Here is a 26,795-nt window from a genome sequence, read left to right on the forward strand (position 1 = left end):
AAAACATTGTGACTAGCATTGTATTCAAAGTCATTGTGATCTCCCTTTCACATTCCCCCGCCAGAGACCTAAGAGCTGTGCCTGTCTGCATTAGAAAATAAGTGTATTCTTAGCTTGAGCTAGCCAACTCAAGGTAAAATCCTGGCAAAGATGAGGTAGGCTGTAGTTGTCACAAGCTAGTGAGTCAAGCTACAGACAGGTCCCATCCATCTTCAGTAGATCTGATATCTGCAGACCCCTGAATCCAGCTAAACCAGGAGTGGGCAAAATGCGGCCTGAGGGTCAGATGCGGCCCGCTAGGCCATTCTGTCCGGCCCGTGGGACCCCTAAAAAAATTTGGAAAATTAATATTTATCTGCCCCTGGCTGCCTGTCACGCGGCCCTCAATGGCTTGCCAAAACTCAGTATGCGGCCCTCTGCCCAAAATAATTGCCCACCCCTGAGCTAAACTAAGGGATCATATGGGTTGTTTAGTTTGTACTGGGGTCTAGAGGATATTTTTCTTGGCTGGTGACTGCCATCTTCCTTCATATCTTAAAAAAAAAAAATCTTAAGTTGTTAAGTTACCACCCTCATACCTACTGTGTAGAAAGAGCTAATAATATAGAACCTCATTAATAACTTCAAAATTCAATGCAAATGACCAAATTCTGAGAATTAGTGAGAAACCAGCCAGAATAAGGCAGCCAAGGATATTACATTGTCATATATTTCCTGGCTGGTGTTGTTTAATTTTAATTATTTATAATATCTCTCGAGTTTAAGAGTAGTTTTGAGGTAGTGTCTTTTATAAATGCAATGCCCTTGTAGGCCATGTCCAGACAAACGTGGGTGTACAGTATGTGGCACCACTAACATAACACATGTTCTGGTGTTCTCTGGGCTGCAAGGGAGCAGCATAGAGGGTGTTTTTGACCCCTGGATATCCAGGAGTAAAAAAAAAACCCCATGAAAAATAAAGCAGAGTGGCACACGCAGCGGCAATGCGTGCTGCCACCTGGCCGCCCAGAACCACACTGCTGCCAGCCAGGCTACACACGGCAGGATTGCTGGTGTTGCAGCCGCAGGAGATCACCAGGACCTCAGGTAAGGCTGCTGGAGCCAGGTCAGTACTGGCTCCTGCCTCTCCTACCCCACCTGGAGTAACTTGCTGTGTGCATTCTAGCATGTGGCACAGGCATTCCCTACACCTAGTGGCTGCACAAGATGCACCACCTCTAGTTGTCCCCAGGGAATCAAATGTCCACTCACATCTGGACGGCAGCCTTAGAGGCAGTCCTTGCTTCATTGCCCTCTTAAAAGAGACCTGCAACTATTTTTTTGAATGGGATTCTTTTTTGGGGGTGTTTTTTTGTTGTTGGGTTTTTTTTGTTTTTTTTGTTTTTTTGCTTTAAAGACCTGAATTTTACTTTTAAATTATTATTTTTTTACTTAGAAATATCAAGAATGTGAAATTTATTTTTTCTTGGAGGACTCGGGGACATGCTTACTGTTGTTTTCTCATGCCACTATTGATACAAGTTGGCTCTTTTGAAACAGGCACCCTTTTTCCAAAATTAAAATGTTAATCAGGGATTGAAATGAGAAATGCCTGTTAATAAATCAAAACAAATATGAAATGTCTTAAACAAACTAAGAACATTTCTTTCCCTGTCACTTGTTTAGCATTCAGTCTCCAAACTCATGTGATGTTGCCATTTCATTAATTCTCCAGTCACCCTAGGTCTTGGGTTTATATATCAGAGAGTGGTTTTGTTTTGTTTTGTTTTTTTAACTCTGTCTGGGGCGGAAGGGTAACAAGTGCATCCTTGATTATGTGTACTCTCATGTTCAGTGTGTTAACTAACTCTGGTTAATTGGCAGTTAATTAACTTGCGTTAAACTGTAGTGTGCACCACACATGCTTTTTTTAAGTGCAAATTTTTGCCTGTATAGTTGAAACTGATTTCCTTACGTTAGTGGAAACCCCTTAACACACACTCTTCAATTGGAGTGGCTTGTTACAATGCAGTTTTAGTAGTGACAAGCCTGATTTAGCCAGTGTTCTTCAGCCTTCTGCACTTGTTTAACGAAATGGGTTTAATAGCACTACTTCAGTTAAACCAGCACAATTTAAGTTGTAGACCAGGGGTTTTCAGTCATGGCGGCTGGTTGATGAGCGCCCGGGGGGGAGTGCCAGCAGCTTCTCCATAGCACTGCTGCGTGCCCCCTGGGGCCTTCCAAAATACTCCCAGGGGTACGCATACCCCCAATTGACAACCCCTGTTGTAGACAATTCCACAGTCTAAGGTAGTCATTAAATACTAATACTATATAAGAATAATAAATAAATCAGATATTAATATAAGAAACAAGCAGGAAAAAGCCAACACCCTTAATTTAAAAATACTTCAATCTTCCTTATACATAATAATAATAATTAAAAAAAAAAAACTTTAAAGGGCCTATGTCCATTTTTTTCTGTCTTGCAGGTCACCTTTAATAAATCTCTATGAAATGTGGGGGGAGAATACCAGCTTCTCTGTGATACTGTAGAGTTGCTGGATTAGTGTAGTGAGAATTAGTGTGATTCTCCTATATTATTGGAAGCTGCTAGTCTAATTTCCCTAGGCTGGAAATGTACTCCCCAAACAGTCTGAGCTGTCAGAGGGATGTAGTTTAACCCTTGTTCATAATTTGAAATTGGAAGAGAATTAAAAAGTGTGCCGTTGCAACTGGAGGTGGTACATTCATGGAATGAGGGCAGAGAGTGCCTGTTCAGAGTTAGGTAGGGTATACAGCTCTATTCTCTACTGAGTTAACCTTTCCTTCCTTTTCTAAGCAGATCCATTCTCTGCTACTGAATTAAAATGTGGTTATCATCACATTTATGTATTTCATTATTGCATTATTTTATTGCATGACAGCTGGTATCTGATATGCTTTTTGTTTTGTTTAGTTTTTTTTTAAAGTTAGTAATTCAGGTTTCAAAAGAGCCAGCTTTGAGAAAATAGTAATGCTAACTAAACCAAAAAGCTCAGACACTTGAAAGACTAAGAAGTAGGCCCTACTGATATTGATAGCATTTGTCCTCCGTTTTGTATCTGGGAAGTTAGAATATGTGTTTGTAGCAGAGTATGATGCCATGCCAAGTGAGCTTTGAGAGAGGCAGTTTGGGGTACAGAAGCAGTATAACTGTTAGCATGATCCTCTGTCCTAGCTAATTCACCCTACCTTATTCAGAGTCACCTTGGGGGGGGGGGGGGGTACATTGTGGTATGAAATCATATCCTTTAGTTTCCAGTAATGGAACACTTTCTGGTAGAATGTAATCTCTCAAATATCAGCGATTTCTGCCTGGATCCAAAACTGACTAAGTGTATAGAACAGACCCTGAACACTGGCCCAGAAGGATCTCTTATAAACCTTCCCCAGTATCTTAGCACCCTAAACAGAATCTTTTTAAAATTTTTTTTTTTTTATCCATACTAAGCTTGCTTTCTTTACATCCTCTCATGTCATTAGTGTGACCATGCAACTTCACATTTATTTCTAGTTTTCCTGAACAGTACATATTACTTCAACATACACTTCAACCCTATATTCCAGGTTGGATTGTTCTGCCACTGTGTTTCTGTTTTCCCCATAATATTTGGTTTCTTGAAGCCAAGCAGCTATTAAACTATGAAAATTGGCTCCTTAGTGGTTGCAGTAACTTTTGCTTTCCTGTCATTGTTTCTATAGCATTAATAATAATGACGATACCAAATGTTGTGATCCTTGGAACGAAGTCATAGAGTGAGCTGATGCAGCATACGGAGCCAGTAATTCTTGGATTCCTATTGCAGATTAGTGTGGAGGGAAGAAAAAGGGAAACATACTTGTCAGGCAGAATTGTCCCAGAGTTATTGCTTCTTTGTCCAAATGGAACAATTCTTTGTTCCTGTCCCCCGTCCCCCCCCTTTCCCAATTGCTTCTTGCCTTCCTTAAATGCTTGCTTATAGTATGCTTTAATGTTCCTGTCCTGAGGAAAAAGCCCCACTATTCATTCAAAGTAAATTGTGTTGATTCTCATGCCTTGAGAAATGACTTTTGAACCTTGGCTCTGCTGATCCTTATTCTATAGAAGTGGGAAGGTCCGGGTATATACTAAACCAGTAGGTAGGCAAACTTTTAAGTGTGGTTTCTCTGGTTATTCTCCCTGTCTTCTTATAAGTCTGTATATGTACCTGTCTGTATATAGGGAAAGAACCCTAGCAATATGTGCTAGCTGCACCCCTGCTGATGTCCAGTGCACTAGCTGGCAGTAGAGAGGATCTGTTTTCTAAAAACAGCATTGGTCCTAGGGCAGGGATCGGCAGCCTCTTGTCACCAGGGACTGCTGCTTCCAACCCAGCCCTCTGTTGCATGCTGCAAATCTCCACATCCTCAGCAATAGGCAGATGCTGTTGAGGGAATAGATGGAACAAGGACTCTGGGGACACCTCCTCCGCAGTGCTTGGCAGCAGTGTGCTGTGGATTCCCCAAGATGTTCAAGCTAGATTCAGTCTCCTTGTGCGCTGCATCTGGCCCTGTGGTCACTTAGGGAGACGAGGTAGAATCATCCATGCTTTATTCAGCCTAGCGAATATCTGAGAGAACCATCCATGCCTGTGGGCGGATCTAGAGTTTTGAAAAGGGGGTGCTGATGGCGAGGGGCATCATCGTATATAAAACAACATACATTTTTCTCCAGTTAAAAATAAACTGGAAGATATACTAATATGCTAGGGGCCTAGGGCTGTATTATGCAGTTCAAGAATGAAGTAAAAACAAATATAACTTCATTGGAATGAGTTAAAAAACAATCTTCAGGACTGTGAAATAGGTGCTTCATTACCAGGAGCAGCTAACAGACTGCAGAATTGCAGGAGAAAGGATAGCTTGATGCATGGAACATTAAGACCATTAAAAAGAGAGGGTCATTAGCACCTGTGGAATGAAGCGTTTAGTAGGGATCAGGTAGATGATAATGAGCCATGAAGTCAAGTGACTCCCTCAGCACTGCCTGACTAGAAATTCTGCTGCCACTGCCACGTAGTTGGTTTGAAACTTTGGGTGGACCAGGACTGGGGAGTGTGAGTACGCCAGTACACCTCCCCGGATCCACCCCAATCCATGCCCACTAAAAAGCTGTGTGTGCATGGGAAGGAAGGGGAGAGAAGAGGTTTGAGTAGGAGCTAAGGAGAGGAACAGGTCTGTGGGTGGACCCAAAGCCAGTGGAAGTGGGCAGTAGGGTCCACTTATCTACTGCCACTGCTCTATATGTAGCCTTTAACTACAAGCTCTTTCCCTAGCCAAAGGTCTTGATCTGCTGCTAAGAAGGGGAAACCTGGTGGAGTTTTCCCTGGTCATCCCCCTTTTCCTTGTGTTGGGAATGAGTGTACTCTAGGGTATAAGAAATTAATTGCTTTATCCCTCATTTTTTACTTCTATGGAGTTTTTGTTTGTTTGTTTTTGTTCTTCTGAAAAGCCTTTGTGTGCATAACTGCACAGCCTGCTCTTTAAGGCATCTGGGATTGAGTGGAAGACTCCTCTTAAAGTAGGAGCTCTGACATTTGAGATAAGGGAGGATAGGATGCTCATTAACTGTCATTACTATCAATAGTATCCACACAGGAAGGACTTCCTACGCAGGAGGTAAATTTTAATTTTAATTTTGAGTTATTCCTTCAGTTTTAAGTTCTTGCCTGCCATCCACACCGAACTGCGCATTTCAAAGTGTTTATGCTTGTGTGCCATGAGTCTTTCGAGAAGGCCCACAGTTTGAAAGTTGAGAGAGAGGAGGACAGTATGGGAACTAGGCACTGCATGGGAAATCGGGACCCTAGTTCTCTTCTGTTCTTCACATGAGCTTCAACAGGTCCCTTAACCTCTTTGTGGCTCAGTTTTCTCTTTCTCAGCATTAGCCCTTTGCGATACACGAATGAAAAACACTTTTGCTGGATCCCTTTCGTGAAACCATTATCAAAACTGAACACATGCAATAGTGTGACCTCCCTCCCCTTCCTTGTCCACTCTCAATGGTTTTATCACTAAATTAGATTACAATTTATACTGATAGTGCAGTGGGGTATTGAGTAATGTTAACAAGTCATCTCTTCATAATGCTTAGGTTCTCCAGCCCTGCCCAGCAACATGGTATATTTTGGAAGCTCTCAGGATGAGGAGGAAGAAGAAGAAGAAGATGAGGAGACAGAGGACACAAAGGCAGCCACCAATAATGCTTCATCTTCATGCCAGTCAACCCCCAGGAAAGGAAAAATGCATAAGCAGATTCTAAATGGGCATGGTAAGTCCCAAATCGTATTGGGAAAGTTGCCTAATAAAGAAGGATAAAAACTGAGCTTCGGGAGAAAACTGGTATTGCTTATCATATGAGATTGGTCTGGGATGGAACGGCAGTCTTCCGTTTCTTCTTCCAGTCTCTGTCTAGAGTCTGCTTTCTATCTGCCCATGGGAGAAGTATAAATGAGGGACCAGGCAGTGGTTCAAGCAACACAGTGAGAATAGTTCTGCTAATCTCTCAAGCTATTATTTGGCATTCCCTAGCTGCCTGGACACAAGTATTTAATCTGGATTGACTTGATTTGAAGTTACAAATAAGACAAAAATACTCAATAAATATAACCAAAATGCACATCTAGGAGGCAGCATTGTTATTCCCCATGGGATATTGCCCACCTCACTTGCAGCTGGGTTTTTAAGCAGCTCTGTTAATGTGGCTGGTAACACAAGATTTTATTCCTGCAGATCACATCAGGTTTTTTTTTTGCAAATCGGCAAAGCTGCATTAGTCACAGCATATATTCTTCACGTGGCCTTTGTGTCATCCAGATAAATTGATCAATGTCATGTGTTACCTCGGCTTGAAAGATTTAGTTAACACCTCCTTGCCCAAAGGACTAAGCCTAGTTGCCAGAGAGAAAAATATCTGGGTTGCCATGCCCCCCTCCCACCAAAATCATTCATCATTCAGTTTGCATCAGCACCTCACCCTGTTAAATTAATGCTGTTGCTCCTCACAGCAAACCAGTGTTGGTTCTCTATTCCCTTCCCCACTATCTCTGAGGTGGGAAGAGCCTCGTGATGACCCCCTGAGGAGCTCCTCTCCTCTCAGCAGAAGAGAAGGTTTGTTTCTGTTACAAGCTTTTTAGGAGGATGAGAGAGGTTGGGGCAGTTCTTGCTTTCGTCTTCTTCCTTAGCTGAGGAAGATACTAATGGGTCCAGGCTACTCCAAATGTGAATGGCTGCTTTTCCAAACAGTTTTTTATAGAGAGCTACTTCTGGTATCCAACCTATTTTGTGTGGCTGGCTGGAGCTGTTTCCATTGCATTCTAAAACTCTTGAGTTTACTTCTTTATTCATGGATTGGTTGCAGAGGGGTAGAAGGGGATAGGATTATTTCCAGTACTATAGCTCACAGGCATGTTAGTCGTTTGGCTCCAAACACCTTTAGCTGCCACATCAAGACTTTTTATGCTTTGGGTTCATTATAAATAAAACCATGTACTTCACCACTAGTAAAGTGGCAAGTGCAAAGTTGCAGGCAGGAACGAAATTCTCCATACTCTTAACACAGAACTTCTGGCTTTAAGTACGTATGTTGTGCCAAAAGATTTATGGTAAGTTTCTGGAGACTGTGGCTGTAATTTGGGACTTTGAAACTAGTTTGAAACCACAGGTTCCTGAAAACTGCACTGGAGCAAAGGGCTAATTTTTTTTGCCTGTAATATGGCTAGATCTTCTTTATTACTACAGAGGACAGCCAGCATGAGTGAAACTTTTGTATTAAGGGCTATACCAAAGACCATTCTGCAATATGTGAGGTCTATGTGAAATGTTTTGTCAGAGATTTCAAAATACAAAAAAACCACCTTTTTTCTATATTGAAAACTGCCTTGCATGTGAGTAAGTCCAGTTTTCCCTGTCTGTCATCTTTGTTTTGTCCATGGACGTTTTCTTTTTGAACAACGTAGGCTGTGGTTCATGTGCGTCTCTTTCTGTGAGACCACAAGCAAGGCCAACAGGGAACAACTGCACCAAATGAGTTTAATCTAGCGTGAGAGTCAGTTTTTAATTAAAGCCTTCTGTTTTTACCATAGAGCATGTATTCAAGCATTTTAGGCTTGAAAATCTTGATTGTTTGCTATGACATACAGCAGCAAAGCTTCCAAGCTTGATTTATGTCATAAGACAGGGTCCACTGATTTCTCCTTAGGAAACGGGACATATCAACTATCTAGGGTATAATGGCTATTTTCTACTAGCCAAGTAGCAGCCTAGCGTGTAGAGCTCAGAGTAAACCATTCTTAAAAACTATCTGTCCACATATTTTAACCTGTTGAGTCTTCTATTTGAAGTTTGCCTCAACAGAAAATGGATAGATGCGTTTAGAAATGTATATGTGCATGAATAGGCTTTTTCAAGGGATTTGAGGCAATGAGTATAGTCTGATGAAATCTCTGAATGCTCTGCTGCACTCACAGAGATAATTACAGAATTTTATGATTGCCTATATTTTTATTCCCACTTCCTTGGTACTTTGGATGTTCTCTGCTCATTTAGCTTCCATGTAGGGTAGAAGAATGTTTAGCAAGGGGAAGTGACTGGCTGCCAACCACCTTTGTGCTGGAGTGAAGAGTAGCATATGTGGTAGTATTCTAGGTCTAAAATCTAAGCACACACAGCAATAGTTTTGTGATTAAACATTTTTTCTAAGATATTGCCTCAGTTACCATAAGAAAAAATGGTAGGTCTTTGCTTTTGAAAACTAGTTCTATGTCATTGCCACATTGAGCTGTCCAGGGTGGATCTGGTGGGATGTTAAGAATCAGTTTGCAGACATTTTTGATAAGGTCTCAAATGATAGTAGTGGAATCTTTTGGAGACTTCTTGCTTTGGTCAGGCAGTAGAATAACTAACCAGAGCAGCCTCCCCAGGCATCAACGTGGGAGGTGGGGTAAGAAAATAACAGCTGGTGCCACAGGCATGCCAGTGGCATGGCAGCAGCCAGAAGTGGCCACTGCCTATGCATTGCTGGCACCCAGCTGCCTTGTTATGCCTCTTTGATCAGACATTAATGTTTGGTTGTTGGAAGGTGACATCTTATGTCCTATGTGCTGTTTTAGGTGTGTCCTATGGAATCTGCCTGTGTATTATGTATGAGATCTTCAAATAATTTTCCTTTTATGCATGCTGTTGCATGTTCAAATTTTATAATAAGTAAAATAAAGCCAGTGAGAGAGCAGCCTGGTTAGGAAGAGTTGAGCTGCTTTTCTTCTGAAGTAAAACATTTGTACTTGCTTGCAAAAGAAGCTGCTCTTCTGTATCTTTTAAAATGGACAGTTATGTGTATGTCAACTTGCTTGCTCCTAAACCAGTTCTACATGCACTTTCTACAATGTCTAGCAAATTAAGCAGCAAAACTACCAGCAATTTTTCCCCTCCCTCTGTTGCGTGGATCATTTTAGGGAGGGGATGTTTTGAGTAAGCCTTCTAAAGCTAAATGTGGAATTGTATTCCGAGTCAGAAGGATTTTAATTGCTTTTGGATTCATATCAGGGTTAAAATGGTGAAAGGCTAGAAACTAATCAATTGAATCAGTTGGTTTCCACAATGCAGCTGACTTCAAAGAGTATTTTCCCAGCTGAGAGACCACATGAACCTTTAGCAAGAATAAAGAAATGTCTCTTTCTGTTATAGCATGTAAATCTATTTTAGCATAATTTTAACGGAATGTGCATTAAGGGGGGTCTCTCCTTTTTCTTTAGGAAAAAAAAGACGTGGTTGCCTTTAACTTGAAGCTTCCAACTACGTATTAAGGAAGTTTGTGGTGAATTCTTAATGTATAGGAAATTGGGGAGGCTGTGTGTAGTGATTAGAACAGAAGTTCAGGATGCTGGGTCTTAATTACAACTGAACTATGAACTCATTTTGACCTTAAGCACATACTTCTGTAATTGTCATTAGAAATGCATCTAAAATGTCTGTATATTTGCCCAAATTGGGAATATTGAGACCCAGGGAATATTTTTGGTCTACTTTTGTTGTTGTTTTATACATCTCTCATGTTTCTCAGTGTACCTGTGTGATGTTCTATGGCTTAATCCAGTGGTTCTCAACCATTTTAGATTCAAAGCACCCCTCCATAAGTTTTCAGAATTTAGCAGTACTTAATTTAAATTAATATAAATATACTATGGATACTGTAATATAAGCATTGTAGTCATATTCTTAATATGCTACTTATTCATTATATTGTTATATTATAATAGATTATAAAACGTAATATAAGTATTCAAGCTCCCCAAGGAGACAGCCTATCTGTCTCTGCCTGGGCCTTCGTAAATTTGCTCCCAGCATGGCACCTGGATGCCCTGCACGTGGGTTCAGGTAATCACTAGGGACCAGGAACTGATTATTGTAGGGCAGTTGCCCCTGAACTCCAGCCCAGAGCCAAGGGGCACCCAAGCTGCAGGCACAATGTGCCTGACAGCATACATGGGGAGGAGGGCACTGAGGGTATTGGAGGGGCACAGAGGTGGGCATCAGAACACATGACATCTGGGAGGAGGGAGGGTAAGCCCCTTCTCGTTTCTTGGTCTGTAGCTGACTGGGCAAGCATAGCCCCTGCTCCTGAGGCAGCTGCTCCAGGGAATTGCATACCAGAGTCCAGAGCCACTGGCCTTGGGAAGATGTGAGTGGGTGGACAAGTCCGTCTGAAGAAAACTGCTCCCACTCCACATGTGCCCACCTGTGACAGTGCACTGCTCAGAGCAGCCAGTGTAGGGGCTGTGATGGGGTGAGAGGGGGCAGCTGTGGGTGCCCCTTGTTTCCTGGACTCTGGGGCTGGTGGGGTGGGGAGGGAACAAGCAGTGTGCCTACCTCTTTGCATGGGGGCCAGGCACTACAGCTGTTTTACAAGGATCTCGCAGGACCCTGATTAAGAGTCACTGGCCTGAATGCATACAGTTAAAACAGAATAGGCAGGAAAAGTAAAGCAACCACCTAAGTAAGGAACAGCCCTTCAAACACAACAGCCACATTTACATGAAAATGAAAGTCCTCAGCCTCAAATCTTATGACTGGACAGATGGGCAAGGTGAAAAAGAGGACATGAAAAGACTGGCCTGTTAAAAAATAGGCCCGGAAGATGGGGAAGGGAGAGTCACCACCTGGTCTGCAGCAAACTGTAACTTGATTCCCCAGTAAAATAGGGGAGCACCTGGGCTAATTCACACTTAGCCAGACACCTGCCGGGAATCTCAAATATAGGTAAGAGTCTCTCTGCCTTCAGTCCATTTCTATGAGTTTTACATACCTTTTGGCAAAATAAATCATGGTTTGTTTAGAAGAAGCACCTTCTTTGTCACCATTTGCTGTTACTATGTCGGGCTCCTGAAGGCAAAACCATCATTTAAGAGTAGAGGTGGGGGAGTAACATGGGCAGACCTTATTGGAGAGTGATTAATCCAGGGGGTGGCATGGGCTGGCTGCCTGAAAGGCGGACGCTGAGGACTGGAAAGCTCTCAATGGAGGACTGTTGCAAAGAAAACCACCTAAATTACCTGACTGTAAAAACTATCTGTGTTTATTTAGCCTAACTACTTTCAACACAAAGACTTTATGATTTGTTATGTCTGGCATCAGTAATAAAAAGATTTCAGACAAGGAAGAGAGTCATTTGTTTGTGGAACTACTTCACCTAAGATCTGTTTTACTTTCAGTGCATACCAGTTTTCTAAGCTAGACAGTTGAGTTTTCTCTATTCCTAAGCAAAATCTGTGAACTACAGCAGTCCTTACATGCAGCTCTTCTCTGCGAAGGAGAATACTAGTTTGCTCAGTGCACGCTGGGGTCTAACTGTATTTGAAATGGCTGCAGTCCCACGCTCTGAAATATTATCTCTCTAGAACATGGTTTGGCAAACATTTTCAAAGACAACAACGGCTTTGGTCTGCCATGGATGTGTGCTTGCAGCTTCCTTTGAAGGGATCTAAAAACCAGATCTAGCAAATATATTTATGTTCTAACATGAGTCTTAGGTAAAGGGAGAAACATCATTGGAAATACTGTGCTGTGTTTAGTACAGTTCTTTCTGTTGAGGAGGTGAAACGTAGAATGTTTTAGTTCCCAATTTGCAAAGGGAAATTTAGCATGTTTCAGAACCGACGCAGTACACTGTTCAAGTGCAGAAGACTGGGACACACTTATTCGTCATTTCAGTGTATTGTTCAGTGTATTTTTGAACCTGTTGTGCTGTAAGTTGCAACACTTGTAGATGTCAGCATTCCTGAGTATTTGTATGAGAATCCTGAGTGTGCAGCTGTATGCACATTTCCTCTTTTAGTTTTAGGTTTAATTGAATTTATATCTGGGTGTATGCGCTCAAGAGGCTTACGCTCTATTGGCACAGATGTAACTAGCATTTCTGACTCCCTGGGCAGGGGAGCCAGGGGTGGAGGGCGTGGGGGATGTTGCTGAGCTGCTGCTGCCTATGCTCCCTCTAAATTTGTGCCTGACGATTTTCCACTCCTAGTTATGCGACTGTGTGTTGGACTTCACACCACAAGAAAAATATCTGCTGTTTCTTGCTACAGTGTGATATGACAGCATTTGGGAGGCGCAGTACTAGTCTAGCAAATGTATTGGCAATTATTTGCATGATTTCACAGCCTTTTATTGAAAAATTGTGGAACCAGTAATTGCTGCACTTAGTTTTTCTGGAAAAAAAAGCAACACAGAAATGACCATTTCTGCAGTAATTTTGTTTTGATATGCAAATTAAGCAGGCCACATTTGGGGGCTGACATTTTTTAGTAGCTGAGGTGAGTGACCTGTGAAAAGAAGTATGGGGAGACTGAAACTGTTATAAAATAGGTTAAAAGCTGAGTGAAAGATTTGTGATGCATAGGCTGTGGCATTACATGGCCAGTAAGTGAGAGTAGTAAGATATGTGTTGGAATAAGATAGCTCTGCATTTTAGCTTTACTCTTTTTTCAAAATAAAGATATATTTTACAGCTGTACTGTCCCATCCACTCCCCTAACCACATACTTGTTTATGCAGTTTTAGGCTATGTGCTTGTTGGCTGCAAGAAATTTCCCTTGCAATCTACTGGATGTCACACTTTTTTTTGTGCAGATACCCTTCCTACCCCATCCCAAATCCAGCTAAGGTTAGGTACAGATATTGCACATAATCCAGAGTAAGCGATCAGAAATTGAACCAAGCCTGTAACCGTACAGACATTTGAGGCACATAATCTAAAATGGCAGAACCTGGCCTAAGATAGTCTTGGATTGATGTGTATTCAAACTTATTTGTGTTAAGTTAGTCCACTGCATCAAACTTCTGTACCAGATCCACTATTGAATCATGTTAGGTTGCTGTCTGCTGGCATACCAGGTGCCTTTACACCCCCTCCACCACTTGCCTTGCAGGGAGGTGCACTAGCCTCTGTCTGTGCTCAGCTGCTCCAGTCAAGTGCCCAGCTGGCCCCACCCTCAGGCTCACAAAGCAGAGTGAGCACAGTGCCTGAGAATGGCATGCCCTGCATCTCGGTCAGGCTTCCTGGGTCTGCGCCCACTCGTGGGGTGTAGAAGCACACCCAGGGACTTGCATGCCCCCATGAGCAGGTGCAGCTCCAGAGAGTGGGCTCACTTGCAGTGGACAGGCAAGCACAGTTGCCTCTGCTGCCTGCCTGCAGTTGACAGATGCTGGCAGTGGGAGGAGGCATGCTTACCAGTGCCCGGCAGTTAATCAGGGGTGGATCAGATGCTGGGCTGCACTCCGCAACCTCTGGCATCCTGGCAGTCCCGTGCTGGGAGGCATGGGGGATCACCCCCAACCAGCTGGCCTTGGCCAGTGCAGGCAGCCTGTGTGCCCCCTCATCAAAGGGCGAACGTGTGTTTGGTTCGCTCTGGAACTAACCCTACACCACTTAAAGAAATCTGTGTAAGTTTGATTGATTCTGCCTTGGGCTTTCTGAACATCTGTACTTAGTCTAAGTTATAGGAGTATAAGTACCTGGCAAGTTTTCTTGAGCTAGTCTGTGTCTGCTAGAGTAGATCAAGAAATCCTGCCAGGGACTTGTACACCTATAACTTAGCTGGAGTTGGGATAGCACAGGAGACACACCTGCATAACAGTGTTTCTCATTTATTTGTTTTAGCATCTGATGATGCCCTGTGCCATTTCTCTGTACAAATCCATCTACACAACCCTCTGGTCTAGAGAGGTAGCATTTATAAGCTTACGAAATAGTACTTCTCTGCAAAGGTTATTTTATACAACTCTTTATGTAACTGGCACCTAACTCCAAACAGTTGAAAATATTAAAATATTTTATTTCTGTGGGAATATCTCACTGTTTTAGTCCCCGCAGGAGGGAAGTACCATTTAAAATGGTTTAGGTCCTGAAAGCCTCTTTGAAAGCCAGCCTCTTTGAAAGCCACACATGTTTTCACGACTTAAAAGTGGATCGGTGCCAGACTAAGAATGTCTTTGTATCGTAATGCATACTTAATGCCAGATAGTTGATTTAATATTGCATCTCTTCCCAAACACATTGCTGTATAATGACATGAGGTTTACATCTGAATATCTGGTGTGTGTTCAGCATAGTGTGCCTGTCTCGCTTTGAAAATCTGTTTGCGCGCTGCCTTGGCGCGGGCGCCTGGTGATAGACACAGGGAGGCTTCTGTGGTGTGTAACCTCTGGTAGGGGCCTCGATCACCCCAGGGAGTACCCCAGAACTCACCTGCCATGACCTTGGATGTAACTTAAGTGGTGGGGTCTCCTGTTGGAGGTGCCTCAAGGTCAGATGTTCCTCCCAACAGATATTTGTGGGGCTTCACCTCCCCTACACTCCTTCCATACGCCAGCCTATGACGGATCACCTGATGTCACTGCGGCTTGCCCTCTGATCTTGATGGTCTTAACTCTCTCGAGTACCAGGTCATATTTCCGCCTTAATGAAGTACTCTTGGGTTCATCAGATGTTTGCCTACTCCGTGGATTCGTGTCTCAGGTTCGGTGCTGGTTACTGATTACTTCCCTTGAGTGGCCCTTGTGGCCCGTTATGTCTCCTGGACCTCCCAGCTCAAAGCTCTCGCCCATGGTGCGCAATGAATAAAAAAGAAACAGAAACGCAAGGCAACTCTGTGCTGTACTTGAGAAGACATAACAAAAGAAAATAAGATACAACAAAAGGGAGGACTGGTAGGAAAGAGGGAGATCAAGGGGAACGGTCCGTCTTCTCTCCCTGCTCTGTAGCCTGTGCCTGGCTGCATCCCCTGACACTACTCCCCTCTTTGCCTCTGGTGAGAGTTCCTTCTGCTACTCTCCCGGTCAGTTCCCCTTCTACCATCCCATGTGGAGCCCAGAGTGTGAAACTGCCTTGCCTTCCACAGTCTCCGTCGCTTGCTTCGGGACGGAGTCTTCTCCCGCGCTTTGATGCCTGCAACTGGCGTGCAGGCTGTGAGCAGCTGCTGCTGCTGCTGTTGCCGGGATCGTCTCTTCTGGTTTGGGACTTCTGTCGGCTCGCTGGCCCCTGCAGCCTCTGCTGCCTCTCCCGCTCTCCTCATCTCCCTGCTGAAGCCCGCTTTTGAATCAGCTGGCCAGCGTACGTCTCCAACGTCACCTGCTGGCTTCAGCTGTATATGTGCGCAGCTAATGAACTGTGCAGGTTTTTCTTCTCAGCGTCGTTCTGTTGGCGTTTGGCAACCTAAAGCAGGTGGGTGTTCTTTGATTACGGGTTCTGTCCTCTGAATTTGGGTTCCCCTGTGCTTATACCCATGGGACAGCAAGGATCCCTTTTCTTCTTAAAAACGGAACTTTACCTTTTTCCCCCCACTGTTGTCCTAGGTTTTCTGCTTTTATTTATTTATTTAGAGCAATGTTATCAATTCATTGCCTTTATTGTATTACACAGCACAGGCTGTCACACATTCTTTGTCACTTAGGCATACCCCTTTCCAAATGCCAATGCATTGAATAGAAAAGTGCCTTCCACACGTAGGCATCCCAGTACACTCACTCAGTATCCCCAATTCAAATCTAGCATGGGACCAGCATAAACCCAAGGTGTGTTGGTAGGGAAAGTTTCATGCGTGGAGCCAGCTGTAGAGCAAAAATGACTAGTAAATCAGCTGAGTCTTAGAAATGTTTCAGCTGTAACCCCCCCCATACATGTTATAAAACAGCTAGATCTATGGTTTAGTAAATCTGTAGGGTGTGCATTGATTTGTATTGCTGAAAAAACAGGAGATTTTTAGAGCCAAGCAAAGTAGCAAATTCTTTAGAAAACTTTGTTTTACTTGTAGTAATGAGCACAACTCAGGCCTTAGCTACAAGTGCAGCAACTTCAAAGGCTAGAAACTTCACACATCTGATTTTTGCACAGCTTACACCAGACAGTAGCATTTGTTCATGGCAGGTGTCCAAAAGCCTGTATATCAGAACCAATCTGTGGCTACCTCTGGTCAGAATATATTTTCCCTGATGCAAGAGAATAGAACCAGGGTGAATTGTCCTCGCACCGATCAGGCTGTTCCTCTGTGAACTGTGCTTATGCTGAGAGTCTGCACTGGTGCAGCTGTAGCCGTGACTGAGACCTGTGTAGACAGGTCTGGAGTGAAGGGTTTAGTTGTCTTTGCATATTTGGTCACAACTGCTAGCCTAGAGCAGGAAGCTGTGCTTCCTTTGTCTCGCACACCATTAGTTGTTAGAATATTAAAACCCCAGGGTTTGGAGCGTGTCCAGAGCATAAAATGTTCACAGATAGTTGAACTGGTTTGTAATCATCTTGTCTGAAGCAGAGATATAGTGAGCTCATTGACTGTGTGAGGGTATACACTGTACCTAGACTCCTGGTGACCACAGGTAAACTTTTAGTATCGCCACCCCTTCACCAGAGATGATGAAGATGATGATAATTTTTATCCGGGTCCTGGGTGGCCGCCTGGTTCACCCATGTCTGTGTCCGGCCCTGCCACTGAAGGCATGGGGGGGATGTGGGTGAGAGGAAGGGAAGGCTGGCTTACCTTTGCAGGATGCTATTGGCATGAAGTTGTATATGCCTTGATGATTAGCTTAGTCAGGCCTTTATTTCTGCTTGAGTGTAAGTCCCCTTTCACATAGCCATAATGGATGCCACTGTTAGAAACACAGAACCATATGCTTACATCAGCACAGGAAAGCGCAGCTATTTAAGACTCCAGAAGTTTTATTTGTCTTTAATTGTGCTTTTCAAAAATGACTTTGAGGCTGAAACCCTTTTCTGCCTGCTCCTTCCATTGGGAACAAACCTTTATAACTGCTAGCAAAAATTTGGCTAGTGTGCAGGCAAAAGAATCTCTGGGAGACCAGGCTCTGTAACTGCATCATTCAATCTCTATAGAAAGAGATGGTTGTTCTAGAGAACCCTCTGGTGCAACATCTTTGCTTCCCTAGGGTTTCAAAGCAGAGCCAGTTTAAATTGTGAAATGCTGGTAAGCAAAAAGGGGAATGGAACTTGCTGCACGTGAACCCACTGCAGAATTTAGTAGTTTTGTTTTAAATCAGGTTTAATCCGAGGACTATTTCCTGGAGTTTTCTTTGATGCATCTTTCCTATGGCTGGTGACTCTTTGGTAACATTTTATTCCTGGTGAAACTTTATCATTCCATGCATTGGCCCTTATTACCACTTCAGGCCTGAATCTTATTTCACTGATGGTGGTTTACTGGTGTGTAACTGCATGGATTTAAATGCATTTACTTCTTATTTTCACTGAAACCAGAATCAGGATCAAGGATTATTGTGAATGCTTAGTTCACTGTGGTGATAAAACCTAACAACTTGAGGCATATCTGAGCACATTATTATGGCACTGTTTTATGGAAGAGGATATACCAACCCTAAGCATTATTTAAAGAAGTGAAGAAGGATCTTTAAAGAAGCCGATACCAATTATTGTTTTAATTAAGGACCGTCTGACTAGGAGTACTTTGCATCTAGTTTCCTTTCTTTCTGTCTTTCAGTTTTTTTCTATTGTGTTTTTCAGGGTTTCAGCTTTTCCTGCGTGAGTGAATATTTTTTTCTCTTACCCATTTTTCCCTCTCCCCCTTTCAAGAATCTTACAAATTAAGACAAAAGATAATTACTCAGAAGGGTAAAACTGGCAGGGTTCCCACGACACTTAAAATTAATGAGCTGTTGCGTACAAAATATACCTTGTCTCTTGTTCTCTCTTTTTTTTTTTAAAGCCATAAAAAGCACCCAATTTGACTTTTTGGCTATGTTTTCTGTTTTAGTAATTTGCAGCTATAAAGTGGCAACTGGCTACAGAAAACTAATCTCTCTGACTTAACGTTTCTGTGCATGCAGAACTGCTTATCCAGTGACTATGTTTTTTTCCCCATTGAAAAAATATCACTTTCCTGCCGTTACAAAGTACACATTAACACAATTGAAATTCATTATTTGTGTGTGTTATCTCTTATTCAAAATAAACCAGTGTCTTTGGGGAAAAAACCCATTGTGCTTATTGTTAACCAGGTTTTGTATTGTTTCCGTCTGAGCCAAACGCTCTTTGCAAAGAAGGATAAACTCAAAACCTCCAAGTGATAGAGAAGTGTTATCATCCCTTTCAGCTGTATTGAGAAACTGAGGCAGGGGTGGGGTCCTGGTCTCATTTAAAGGCAGAGCCAGAACTCCTGTTAATTTAGAGGACAGGATTTCACCTCGTCTCTTGCGATCGCCAACCTAATTATTTTAGCTGCATGGGATCCTTTCAATAGTTTGTGGCATAATAGTAGCTTTAATTTACTTTGTACATCAGGAAATGGGAGATCTAGCTGGTAGGAGGTGATGGAAGATCCAGGTAACTGCAGACTTGTTTATCATCTCCACAGATTTTACCACCACAGCACAGCTGGAGAAATGATCACAGTGACAGCTATGTTCATCAGATGGTTTTAGGGGGGAAACAGAGAAGTGTAGAAAAAACACTTCCTCTGTCCAGGGTGATTTTAAAAAAATGTATATATTTTTAAAGTAACAGAGTAGTGTATAGATCACACCTGTCCAACGTCTAAGCAGCCAGGGCTGCATTATCGACAGGGACCATCGGCTGCACCATGTGCTTGCACAGGCAGTCCCAAAACACTGCAGCTTGTGACTGTGTGGGTGCACAGACACACGGCTCACCAGGGCCCATGTGACCCGAGCCCAGGGGTGGGCAAAGTCTGGGCCGTGGGCCAGATCAAGCCCATTGCAGACTCCATTTCCCAGCAGCCCCTGCCTGCTTTGCTGTGGCCAGTTTCCATGGAGATCCCAGCAGCCGTGGGGCTGTGACTGTGTGGAGCCAGGTTTTCCATGAAGACCAGCCCGATTAGCTCTGGCAGGGGATGCAGCTGGGTGGGGAGCTGCTCTGGGGCTGGGATCTTGCAGCGGTGACAGCATGGTCCAGAGCTGTGAGCAGCTGCCAGGATGCCCTGGGCAAGGGTGTGCAGGCAGTGGATAGCAGCTCTGCCCTGGCTCTGGACCATGCTGTCACCTGCAAGATCCCGGCCCTGGAGCAGCTCTCTGCCCAGCCACTGTTGGGGCTGGTTTCCATGGAAATCCTGGTCCTGCGCTGTCACGGCGCCCCCACTGCTGGGGTCTCCATGGAGGATAGATTTGAAACTTATAAAGGAAAGTATTGTAAATGTGCATTAGGTTTCCTGAGGAGCTGATAATGTAGTTCAGTTTCCATTTTAGACAGCATTTTATTTAACTTGCTTAAGCAAGTTTCAAACAGTTATCACGTTGTGTTTTTGTATGGTATGTACGCATGTATATGAAATAACATACACATAATCAATCTACAACTTGCAGATATTTGTGGCTGTACAAGAGAGTATTCATTATGATGAACTTTCCCAGACCTTTTGTGGCAAAAAGGGGCTGTGGTACAAAACAAATTAATGGGATATTTTCCATAAGGAAAGAATGAATGGAGGGAGGGAGGCAGTGATGGGACTAGATGTTGCATGATGTACTCTAAAGACTGTTTTGCCAAGTGTAGCATTGAGAGAGAGGTAGTACGAAGGACTGTTTGATGGGGGATGCAATTAGGAAAAGAGAAAAATCTGTTTTGATTTTGTTCTCTTCTTTTTCCATGCTGCTTGGCAAGAGAAGAGCAGTTGTTATTCTTAGATGAAATCAGTGGGGAAAATGGATTGGGAGTTGCTGGGATAGACTTGTGTACATTTAGCTAATTTTGATCATGACACAGGACTTCTGCTTACAATCATTGCTTTTAAGTTCTCTCATAACTGCAGTAAGGATTTGGGGTTCTCAGCTAAATGCAGAGCTGGGCCTTATGTCTTGCAGATAGTCTGTGCATAATTATGAATTATTTTTCTTTTGTTTAGTACCTTTTCTTCTTTTTTATCTCCCCCACCCAGTATTGAATTCCATCTATTTGATATTGAAGCTGGTATCTCATTTCAAAAAACCTGTTTTTTATAAACAGTCCCTCTAATATTCCATTGATATATTTACTTTGATTATATGTACTAAGGCACCTATGACAGCTAATGCTCACAACAGTTTATTTTTCTTGGAGGTGGGAGTTCTACTTCTTTACTTTTTAAATTAAGGCCGTGGTTTCTTATATACTTTGTCTTCTTGCCCCCAACCCTGTCTCCTGTCCTTTCCCTTCTCCCTTCCCAGTTTTCAATGGATCCAGCAAATCATCGAAGGAGAAAGAACCTGCTCATAAACACAAAAGCAAAGAGGCCACACCAGGGAAGGAGAGGAACAGCGAACATAAGGCTGAGAGCCGTAAAGAACAGGCTGCTGCTAATCACTACCCTGCTACAAACACTGGCTCCTCTACGAAAGGGCTTACTGCTAACAACCACACTCTTCATAGATCGGCTCAGGACTTAAGGAAACAGGTAACGAATACTGTCCTACTGTGGACACATGGGAAACGTGTACTTATAAGGTGCTAGCACCTTTTCACCACCCCACACCGAGGGAACTTCAGAATCCTTAAAGTATGGTAAGAAGAAAGCAGGGATTTGATTATCAGTGTGGAGGGGAGACGGAAGAGAAACAGGACATGGGTTTGGTACCCCTTTATAACAATGGCTTTGTTAGACTAGTGTGTATATATACTATAGGATATTGCATTCATAACTATTTAATCTGTATGATTGGCACCCTTGCTGGGAGCCCTGCTGATATTGCCAAGGTTGGCTAAACACAGAACAAACAGCTTTTGCCTACAGTGGCTCCTTTCAGGTTCTGTTTTAATTTTAGCGAAGCTTGCATTACCCCTATGTGGGCTGTATTATTTGTGGCCAGAACAGACTCTGGAGTCTAAAAGAAATTATTTCCAGCTCCGGGAACATTATCTTCCCACACGCTTCATGTGAATATGGGCCTCTATTTCACCATGCCACACACAAACACTACCTGTTCCTGCATTTTGGCTTACCCATACTCACAGCAGCTTCAGTCCTGCTTAATCTTGCACCTGGACTAGATTTTGAATGCACAGGTTCTGACTCCAACTCCTTCCCACACTACAAGAAAAAGAAAAAAGAACATGAAGCTTGTTTCCACAAATTCTCTCCAACATAATGACCCTACTCCTATTAGCCTGTGAGGAGGTCCTGTGAGCCCTGGTGGTATCTTGTTCCCATTGCAGAGCTCTGTCATACTTCTCTTCTGGCTTAGTTTCTGCTTCGCTTTTATAGATGATTCTATAATAAGCTACCTCTAAGGTGAAATTCACTATTAGCTGTGGATTGTGTGGCATATCCAGATTTTTCTTTTGGACAGGTTTGTCCCTTGTATGGTCTTGGACTTGCACAGCCCTCAAGGTCTTAAATGGCATTGGCTAAACCGGGCCTGTAGAACTTGAAAGGAGACTAAGGCAAAAGCACAGTATCCAACACCAAAAATAAATACTTGCTGCATCCATTGCTCCAACACTATTCAGCCCTTCTAGAAATTCCTCCAGGCATTCCCTACCATTTCCTGAATCGAATTCAAGCTCTTCCATTCTTGTTTTAAGGGCCTCTACAGTATGTCTGCCTCCTGCCCTTCGCTTTTCCTTTCTTCCCCATCCAGTTGTTGACTGAATACCTGTCTCCTTTTGTGTCCTTTACTCTGGCTTTTCATATGGTTGCCCACCCTTTACCTATATCCCTATATCTGAGCGTCTGCCACATTAGTCTTCACTAGGGCTGTGCGAAGCTTCAAGTGCTGATTCAATTCAGCCCAATTCTTTGAATCCAAATCGAATCAGGAGACCAATAGAAAGGTCCAAATAGAGTCGAAGCTCTCCAAATTGATTCGGAAAAAGTTCAGAGAGATTCGGGCAGTTCCGACTCACCACCGCAGGGAGCTGGACCCAGATTCCGTGCCGGTAAGTAGAGGACAGCGAGGGGGTCTGGAGGGGGGGAAGGGACCATGGCGGGGAACCCCCATCAGGCCCCATCCCCTGCCTGCTCCCCCAGCCCCCCTGAGCACCCTCTGAGCCCTGCCCGGCCCCCGGGGGGGGGGGGGGGAAGCCCTCCAGCTCCTGCCAGGTGCAGGGGCAATCTCCGCTGCCCCCCACTGCCCCATGCTGCATGGGGGGGCTCTGCCATGAGTCTATCCCCCATTTGCTCTCTGTCCCGTCAGTGGCTGCCCTGCCTGGCCCCAGGGTCCCAGCTCTTAAAAAAAAAAACAAAAAAAAAAACCCAAACAAAACAAAAAAAAACCCCTCACTCACTGGTTGCTGCAGCAGCTGTCAGGGCTTCTGGGGCTCATGGCAGCGGGAATCGCACCCCTGCCTAGCAGGAGCCGGTGAATGCAGGGCTTTTTTTTTTTTTTTTTTGAGCTGGGACGCTGGGGCCAGTTGGGGCAGCCATTGATGGGGCTGGGAAAGTGGGTGGGGGGTGTGACCTGTTTGATTAGGAGATTTGGCCGATTCAGTGGCGGCCGAATCTCCAAATCGGATTTGGCTAAATTGATTCAGGACAGTGATTCAAATCACTGAATTGAATCACTATCCCTCGAATGGGCTGAATCCGAATCTGAAGCGAATACTAGCCACTTCGCACAGGCCTAGTCTTCAGACCTCTTCACTTCTTCAACCAGTTGTTTTAAGATGCAGCCTGCCAGTAGCATCACATGTTTGACTCTCATTTAATTTATGATATGTAAATATACAACATAGGGATATGGCAGTATATCTCACAATATGCTTGCATAAGACTTCAAAACAACTATTGTGATCACCAGGGATCCTGGTTTTCTCTGATTTAAAAATTGCAAATTCTGTGATTAAAAACCCAAAATTTGTGATAAAAATTAAAGGTCCCCCATGGCACCCCCCCCGCCTCCCAGTGCTGCTGGTGCCCCGCATTCCCCCCCACAGCCTCAACAGCCCTCCTGATGCCCCTTACAACAGCCCTCCAAGACCTACAGACACACAGGCACAGAGGCACACACTGACACCCACCCCAGTAGGTAAGTGTGTGTGGGGGGAAGGAGTGGGGCAGGGCAGGGGAAAGGGAAGGTGCTGTGGGGATAGATCAAGAAGAGTGGGGAGCGTGCCCCTGTGTCCACTCCCAGGAGCAGGGCCAGGGGGTGGCCCTCAGAGTGGCCACTCCCTCTCCCTGGGCAGCCGGCTGGGTGGCATGTGTGTGGCCTGCGCATGACGGGCACCACACTGTGCCCCACATCGCTTGCCTGCAAAGCCCCCTGCACAGGGACACCCCTGCCCTCACCCCCTGGCCCTGCTCCTGGCTGTGGTGTGCCGCTTGGGAACGGCAGCACCCCCCACTCTCTCAGCCCCCAACCATCTTCCCCAGACCTGCCCCACAGCCCCACTTACTTCTAGATAGCAGGGGCGAAGGGCGAGCCTGAGCTTGGGCCCAGCCTTGGCTGACTCAGAGGCTCAGGCCCTGCCCTTCCCCCCTCTCCCTACCCCTCCGGGCAGGTCTGGGGGTTTCCTGCCCTTTCTGCAACTGGCTCTTGCAGGCTGGAGCTGTGACAACTTGTAAGAGCCCTTTGCAAAAGTGGAGAATCCGTGGATTTCTCTACTAAAAAGGGAAATTCGCATTTTCTCTGATTTAAAAACAGGGAATCCGTGGTTTTCTCCATTTTTCCGTGGGAAACGGAAAACCCAGATCACTGGTGATCACTTTTGTTTTCACCCTAGTCTTTTGACTTTGACCCTCCTTCCCAACTCTACCTCTGTTGTCATCTCATATTTTCATATTCACTAAGCCTGTAATTTCTCTGAAGTGGAATTAGTCATTTAACTTTTTGTTTAGCATCATACACATTTAAGGTTCTTACAGGTAGTATAAAAAAGCTAAGAGACAATTTCTAAATGTGTTGTATAGATGGATATGTTTCAAAATTGGAAGTAGTGCGTAAGCTGTACCTTTGACTGCACAGAAACCCCAAGATAAACCAGATCTGTACAGTCATAGTATTTTAGTCTTCATGTGGTAAAAACATTTCACTTATATTTTTTGTGTAGTGTAAGAGTGATGGTGTAGCCAGGATGGTCCAGAAATTATGCCAGGTAAGGATTTCTGAGGCTGATAACTTTTATTGGACCAACTATGTAACTGGGTTAAAGTTAGGCAAGCTTTTCAATGCCAATTATGTAGTTGGTCCAATAAAAGCTATCAGCCTAAGAAATCCTTGCCACTTGTGTTAATACTTTTGTGATTTGAAGTAAACCTTTTCCAGTATTGGAAAGGCGATTTGATTTTAAACCATTTAATTAATCCTACCTAAAATCTGATTTTTCCAGTACAGATTTAGGACATAATAGGCTTTAACCAAAACATTCTGTAAAACTTTTTTAGATAAAGAGTTGCATATGCAACTGTTACAAGCTTTAAAAACTCTCTGATTCCAAGCAGAGTCTGAACAGCAAAAATAAGTTTCTAGATGCTGAATGCAAGTCAGTCTGATGATATCTAAGGGATGTACTGAAAAATTTTCTGCCAGGATTCAAATGTTTTTGATTTGGCAACAGTATTCAATTAGAGGAGAAGATGTTTTGAGTCGTGGTATAATAGGAGAGAGACTGATTCTAAAATAATACTTTACTTCTCCTAGTGGTCCAGAAGCATAAATTAGCCATTCATACACATACCTCAAAGGCAGTCATCATCTTAAAACTCAAAGCAGAGAAAAGGATCCAAACGGAGACAGCTTTCCTAAGCTTAAAACTATAGGACTAAGTATATTACTTTTATTCCACGAACCAGTCATAAAAAAAGCTCTTTGCACTATTTGTATAAATCTTTTGAGAGGTTGGTTGAAACTTACTGAGATTTTATAAAAGGACTGGTTTCTCGATATGGCATGTATGGTGAAAGGGGCTGTACTAAAACATTCGCCTTGCCAGTTAGTTGGACAGTATTAGGTATCTGTGATGAGTCTGCTGAATTCGGTAGTGTTTTCCACAATGGAGAGAGTTGTTTCATGAGGGCTCCAACCACATGTCCTGTTTTCTTCCATAATGTTTGGCAAAATACGTTTTGTCCTGTATAAAACAAAGCCTACAGATGTTTCTCTCTCTCTCTCTCTCTCTCTCTCTCTCTCTCTCTCTCTCTCTCTCTCTCCTTTTTCTCTGGTGTGCATTTGCCTCATCACATGTGCCTGCTTGTGCCCTGGCTCTCTCTTTCTCTGTTTCTTTTTCTGTCTTTCTTTCTTCCCTCCCCACTTCTCTCTCCCAACCCCCAATTTAAAAAGGGCTATAGGGAGAGGAAATCTAGTGGAATGGGGCCCTCTGTTGGTCTAGTAAGATAATTTAGCTCTGCAAAACTCCAGGGTCGTATCAGTGCAGAAATATTTTTATGAATGAACTGCACTTCAGTCATATAATTTGAAATCCTTTGGGACCAAAGCATTTTGTTGTTGTTTTTTAACAAGCTGTTTGTTACTTTTATGTTTTGTATGTGTGGGTGCGTGTGTGCATGTGTGTATGGAGAACTGTGCTCTGTGGAAAAGTAAAAAAACTAACAAACAGCCTTAAAGTAATACTTCACCAAAAAAAAGTGGGGAGAGAGACTTCATATTTGGAGCATTCTGCCTTCAGCCATGGCTGGCCTATAAATTAAAAGAAACTTTTCTGCAAGTTTCAATCTTGGTCCCATATACTTTATTAAAAGCTAATAGAATTTTCACTGCCTGAGAAGTTTTCTCATGCATTACTGGAGTAGAGTGGTATGAAAATGAATATATATCAACAAAAAATGAAAAGGCGACTGAAAACCAAAGAGAAATATATTGGTATCCATGGGTTCACTATAAGCACAGATCTTTAACGAGTGGTGAAGGCTCATGTCTATCACTTTGTTACTACTTGAATTAAATTTACTTCTTTCTTATGTGCTCAGTGTAAGCACTGCCTCGGGATGGAGCTGTGGCACTAGACCCCATATGGTGAACCTGCGCAGTTGGCAGTGCGGTCACTTTATTAGGCTGGCTCTCAATGTGTATGTATGTTTTTGGTTTGGCGGTTAATGGGGGGAGACATATCAACAGTAGAAAGGTAAGAAAATGCCTACCACCGTTACTTTGTTTGCTTTGGTATCAATAGCCTGTTGGGTCTTGAGAGAAACGTACAGCTTAGATGTTTTGCTTGCTAGACAGAATTTCACGTTTGTTCCTGTGAAAGCCTGACTCCACCTAATACTCTGGTGATGACTAACCATGTTGATTGTTCCATTTGTTTCTGGCCTGAAGAAGTTTATGGCAGTCTAATTCCACTTGAAGTG

General features: G+C 43.5%; 1 protein-coding gene across 1 annotated transcript in view; it reads left to right on the forward strand.

The window, feature by feature from the left end:
- JARID2 (jumonji and AT-rich interaction domain containing 2) overlaps window positions 1-26,795 on the forward strand; it is a 310,435-nt gene that overhangs the window by 239,067 nt on the left and 44,573 nt on the right. Inside the window, exons 5-6 of the mRNA XM_059724397.1 lie at window positions 6,134-6,310; window positions 20,722-20,948. Coding sequence (XP_059580380.1) covers window positions 6,134-6,310; window positions 20,722-20,948 — 404 coding nt within the window. The remainder of the gene's footprint in view (window positions 1-6,133; window positions 6,311-20,721; window positions 20,949-26,795) is intronic.

The sequence above is a fragment of the Alligator mississippiensis genome, chromosome 3 (genome assembly GCF_030867095.1).
Source record: "Alligator mississippiensis isolate rAllMis1 chromosome 3, rAllMis1, whole genome shotgun sequence".
In the NCBI taxonomy this organism is placed as follows: Eukaryota; Metazoa; Chordata; order Crocodylia; family Alligatoridae; genus Alligator; species Alligator mississippiensis.